At 47.0% G+C, this 5,791-nt stretch overlaps 1 protein-coding gene across 1 annotated transcript; it reads left to right on the top strand.

Moving 5' to 3' along the window:
- The first annotated feature begins 274 nt into the window (after positions 1-274).
- LOC308568694 (WAP four-disulfide core domain protein 18-like) lies at positions 275-2,232 on the top strand. The gene is made up of 3 exons (XM_081161938.1): positions 275-381; positions 972-1,117; positions 1,989-2,232. Exons 1-3 carry the CDS (start codon positions 300-302, stop codon positions 2,034-2,036), a joined length of 276 nt encoding a protein of 91 aa, XP_081018064.1. The 5' UTR covers positions 275-299; the 3' UTR covers positions 2,037-2,232.
- The last annotated feature ends 3,559 nt before the right edge of the window (positions 2,233-5,791 follow it).

Here is a 5,791-nt window from a genome sequence, read left to right as displayed (position 1 = left end):
ACAGGGAGAATTCTTTTCTTTGGCCACTGTTCCTAATGACACCAGAAAAGCCATTGCCAAATTGTGATGTAGCAATGCACAAGGGGCTAAAAAGTGTTCCCAGAACTCTCCTGTTTGGCATTGCATATCCAAGAGAACATGCCCTAATTAGAGAGAAACCAGTTATGAACTAGAACAAAAGATCTAGGTCATGTCATACTCTTCCTACTCTACAGCCCTGCCCCATACTCCTTGCTGGTGACACTTGAGGGTATAAATTGGGGCTGGGCTCTGTGTGTGCATTCTCATCAAAGGCCAACATGAAGACAGGCACAGTCTTTGTTCTAGTGGCTTTCATCGCCGTGGGGATGGAGATGGCCTACGCTCGGATACCTATTAAAGGTGAGGGTGCTGAGGGGGGGGGGTCCTACTGACAGCAGAGAAGGCTCAGAGCCCAGCTTCAGACCTGGGGATGGATGGCTTGGCACAGAAGCAGGCAGTGTGTCCACTGCAGAAGGGAGATTTGGCATTGATCAGATCCACATTCTTTGACCTTCAGAAGTGATCACCCTGCATTTCCCATTCTTCTTATCAGATCAGGAAGTTGAAGTTTTCTCTAGATGTGCTTTGGATGCGGGACTCCAACAGGGATTAGCTCCGGGATGGACATAGGGTATGTGTGAGGTGGAGAGATGGCTGTCTGTGATCAGAGATTTTCTAATATCTTCTTATAAGGTGGAAAGAAGAGGGTTGTAACAGTGCAGCTCTCTTGCCTGCTGGGACTGTACAGCCTTTAGAGCAGGGACTGACTGTGAAAATGGGGGGCTATAGAGTGAAAGTGGAGCTGCTGAGGGGAGGGGTCCAGGAGCATGAAGTAAGAAATGGAAGAGGTGGGGGTCCTGCCAGCACTGAGGCCATCTGACCTCTAACACCAATTCTCACTCCTGCTTAGTGACCATTCCAGACTCCACAAAAACCGTTGTATGTTTCAGATCAAAGACCTGGATTCTGCCCTGAGGTGCCCAAAGGAACTTTTGGGATTTGTATTGAACGTTGCTCAGGAGATGAATCATGTCCCGAGGGAATGAAATGCTGCAGCAATGGATGTGGTCATGTCTGCAAAACTGCTGTCCATGTGGTGAGTATAAATCGGTCAAGAGCTATCCAAGGGTGCAATAACTCCCCAGTGGGCTTTCCTGGGGCAGATGGGTGCTCACGTGTCCATGGGTGCTCCTGCATGCAGGAGTCTGGATAACTCCAAGAGGAAGGGGCTGGAAATGAATGGCAGAAGGACACCCGGCTGCATTATCCAAGACCCTCTCCTTGAAGAGAAGACCTATCCCTATCCCTGGGGGCTCTCAGTTGAGACAAGTAACCATGATCCTAGCTTCACAGGTCATTATTAACCCAGGGTTTTTCACCCTCCATTCCCTCCCCCACCAAGGGGGCTTAACTCTTTCTGGAAAATGGGTGATTGTGGGAGGAGGAGGGAAAGGAAAGGGAACCCCAGTTATTATCTCCTGTGTTAGTCAGGCATTGTGCTGAAGTTAGATAAAAAGGTAAACACAATCAGGTCAGGGAGACAGAACTATGTAAATAATTACAACCCAGGATGATCATTGCTTTGTACTGGTTTCTACTAAGGTCTGTGGGAGCAAAGGGAAGAGTTATTGGCTTTGTCTGGGTGGGTGGGTGGGTGGATCGGTGGGTGTTGAGAAGGTTGTCAGAGAGTAGAGAGCATTTAAGAGAGAGCTTAAAGGAGGCATAAAGTTTGCCAGAGGAAGAAAGGGCAGTTCAGATGATGGGAGAATGTGGGTCCTCAGCTGGAGATGGGAAAGTGACTGTGGTAGGTAGAAGCTGCAGCATCTCAGGGGCACAAAGTCTCAGCATCTCAGTACAGTGCCATCCAAGCCAGGGTCCAAAGAGGAATGAGCTGCCTGCCAAAAAGTTGGGTAGACTGCTGGAGGTTTCTGAGCAGAGAAAATGTCATGATCAAATTTGTATTTTAGAAGGGTGGCTCTGGTGGCTATGTGGAAGATGGACAGGGTGTTTATTAAGCATGCCTGGAGAACAGCCCCAGAAGATTTCTCATGAATCCACGAATACAGTGCTTGGCTAACAAGACTTCTCCACAATCCACTCCTGGCCATTCTCTATCCCTGGACTTGCAGCCCTAGAAGATGAAGATCTAAAGTGGTGGAGTGACCTCTTCTAAAGAGCTTGTGTCTAAAATAAACTTTATCTGTAGCATTATTCAGGCTGTGTCATTCTTTCCATTAGGCATTCTAGTGGACCCTCTGTGGATGAGCAGGACCCTATGTGTGCCCTGCACTGAGCCCATGAATGCAAGGCACTCATGATAGAGTCCCCTCAGCTAGTCCCTTTCCCCTTTCCATGTCCATGTCTCTCAACAGGGCAAAGTGCATGGTAATATTTTCTCAACCATTCTGTGAATAAAAATGACCTTCTAGCATGTAGCCGACCTATTGGAGCAGCCTTTATAAGGGAAAGACTCAGGAGGAGCAGGAGCAGAAGCAAGTGTGGGGATACCCTATTCCAGGGCAACACACTGACATCTAGCAGGACGGATGCTTAGCTCTAGGAGAGTAACCCTGGCCCCTGGGGTGTGGGGTTTTGAGTAGCATGGGGTGGGAAGCACCTGGAGTGATTAGAAGTTAGGGTACAGTTAGGGGACAAACAGTGACTTCTTGGTACATGGGTCGGTGCTCAACCACTGAACCACACCTGCCAGGCCCCAAGAGTGTTTTTGAAAAGGTCTTTTTGACTTTGGATGCCTGAAGATATCTTTATTTTGTCCTCACATTTAAATTATAATTTACCTGGATATAGCATTCTAGGTTTAAATATTTTCTTTAACACTTTGAGACTGTTTATTCATCATCTTGCTGGTTAGAAATTCTGCTGAGAATTCTGAAATTAACCTGATTCCTTTATAAGCAGTCTCATCTTTCTCTCTGAAACTTATAAAATTTGCTCTTTTTAAATTGTGGTTATGTTTAAATTGTCATATGTGTTCACGTATGACATTCATTCATCTGGTCATTTATTCATTCATTCATTCTACTGGCACTTTATCAGCCTTCAAACTATTTTTTTTTTTTTTTAAGGCCAGGAAACTCTTGGCCATCTTCCCTTTAAAACAAACCAGCTCCTCCTTACCCTGCCCCCTGCAATATGGCAGGTACACCTGAACCCTGGTGGGGAAGGGCATTCGAGAAAAAGGCAGGGCAGGTGGTGTAAAGGAAAGAACATGAGTGAGGAGTCAGAATAGGTTTATATCAATAAATATAAACAATTTGTGTCCACTTTCTCATCTGTGAATTAGAGATGCTCAATATGATGAAATTATTGGGTTGGCATTGACGTGATGCCCATGAAGTTCTGGGCATGGGTAAGGTGCGCATACCACCCCGCTTTCTTTTATTTGCTCACGTGGCAGCCTTTAATCTTCAGCGGTCTTGTCTGCTGAGTGGAGAGGGCGGTTGCTGTTGGTGCGAAGAGCTCGTTGGAGAAAGCGGCACACACAGGCGTGTGGTACCCTGGGCCAGATGTCCGAGGGCTTAAGCTCCAGGTGCACACACTGGCCCAGCTCGGCAGGTGTGAGGCAGGTCACCCTCTCTAGCCCCTGATTCACCCTCACAGAACCAAAGCTTCAAACAACAACGTAGATCGGATGTCTCTTCGTGGCCCTCTTCTCTAAGTGTGGAGCTAGAGACTCCCCAAGGCCGGAGGTACCACAGGTAATAGCTGCCCGTTAATCTCAGGGGGCCGCAAGTGAGAAAAAAGAAACCAGAGGCTCAGTGTTTCATGTTTATTTTCCTCGCAGCTCCACAGCCCCACTGGCTCAAACATAGACTATAGGGACTGGGGACAAATCCAGGTTATAGTCCCCTAGTCAGGTGGATCCCCATCTCCTCTGGCAACCCACAGCCTTGTTACTGAGCTGAACTCTTCTACTCCAGTCTCTGTCTTTCCCTCAGGGTAAGTCTGTCCCAGGCTGCTGTTCACTCCCTCAAGGCTCAAGGACACCTGGCAGAGCCACCTGACTGGTCCAGCAGGTTCAGTCAGTGCTCTCCTGTGAGTTAGTTACATGAATCCCGTGGGGACAACTTACCAGTAAGTCTGCCCATGTCTGAGACAGAGGTGGAGGAACTGGCTTTCTACCTGCCTTTAGCCAGTATCTCACAGGTCTTCTGAGGCCTGTGAAGATAGAGGCATTCTCTCCTTGCTGTCCAGAACATACTATGACCACGTGCGAGCAGGTGAAGACTAATGGAAACATGGCACCGTCTTGGCACTTGGATGGGCTCCCAGCTTTGGGGTCACCTGGAGAGAGGGCCCTGCTGCAGAGGGCAGCATGGCCATGAGCACACTGACAACAGGGCAGTGATGGGCCTCCGGGCTCAAGAGGCTTTGCAGAGAGCAGACCACACCCCAGAGGCCATGTGAGAAGGACATGAGATAGTTGTTTGTGAGCACATGCGGACTCCCAGGAATATGTGAGCAAGACTAGGGAGATGAGGTGGGAGGAAATGGGCATGAGGTAGGGAGTAGCCAGGCAGCCAGACGTGGGCATAAATAGAAATAACTTCTTTCCTCTCTCTAGGGCAGTTAAGTCTTGGAATCTTGGGCTTAAAGTTATGTGACACATTAGGTGCAGGAGAAGGAAGGGGAGACCTTTTGGGGAAAGCGTTGCCGGTCACATTGTGGTTCACGACAAAACTCATGGGACAGTATACTCCCCCAAAAGCCTATTCTAAATTATTCAGAATGACTCACTGGGACTCAAAAGATGGGGTCTATCTTATGCCCGACTATGATGGTAATAACACGCACCGGCTGCTTTTTAATTTACCAAGCACAGAAAAGATTCTAGTAGCATTATCCTAAGGTGTTTATAACTCTTAGACTACCCTATTAAATGCAAGAGTATATTTTATAGCTATCTGTATTACTTACAAATTTCATCTCTTTTTGGTTCTCTTTGATTCTTTTAGCAAATATTGTGAAAAGTTCAAGAAGCCCTTTGGGATATCTCAGTTGTGTAGGTAAATTAGAGCAATGCAGGCATGGCCAGCAGATGGAGACAGAGAACACAAAATCTTCACACTCAGATTTCACCAAAGTTGTTTCTCAGTCTCAGGAGCTGCAGCACCTGCACGTCAGGTTTCATTCATTATAACATTTGGTTCTCAAACCTGACTGCGCATTGGAATCACCTGGGGAGCTTTTAAAGCTACAGATTCTGAGTTTAGTGGTCTGGGGTGCAGTCTTGCCACTGGGACATTTAAAATCTGCACAAGTGATTGTAATTACGGCAAAGTTTGAGACCCACTACTTTAGAACAGGGAACACCAGTGGGCCCCGAGCTGGCATGTTTCAGAATCACCTGGAGAATTTGTGAAAAACAGACCCAGACTGTCATAGCTCTCATCCCTTGGAGAACCCATGCTTGCTGAAACGGCGATGCATTAAGCTTAAGATAGTTAAATCTGATAACTGTCTGATTTAAATCTGATCAGGACTAAATCTGATACAGTCTCATGTTGGATTCTAATCAGAGTAACTCTAGGCATCAACTGTTTAAGAAACTTTTATAGGAGGCAAATTTTAATTAATAAAATGCTCACAATCAACTTATCTCTCCCTCCTTGGAAATAAAAAGAAAATCCGCTGGGCCACCTGTGTACTATCATGTGGAACACAGGAGTGGTTCCCAGTGCTGGGCCAGCAGGTTTCCTCTGCAGAGAAGCACAGCCTGCATAAGCTCTCAGGTTCTGGAAGTTCACAG

The sequence above is a fragment of the Miniopterus schreibersii genome (assembly GCF_964146895.1).
Source record: "Miniopterus schreibersii genome assembly, chromosome: 16".
Lineage (NCBI taxonomy): Eukaryota > Metazoa > Chordata > Mammalia > Chiroptera > Miniopteridae > Miniopterus > Miniopterus schreibersii.
This window is presented reverse-complemented; position numbering and strand designations above follow the sequence as displayed.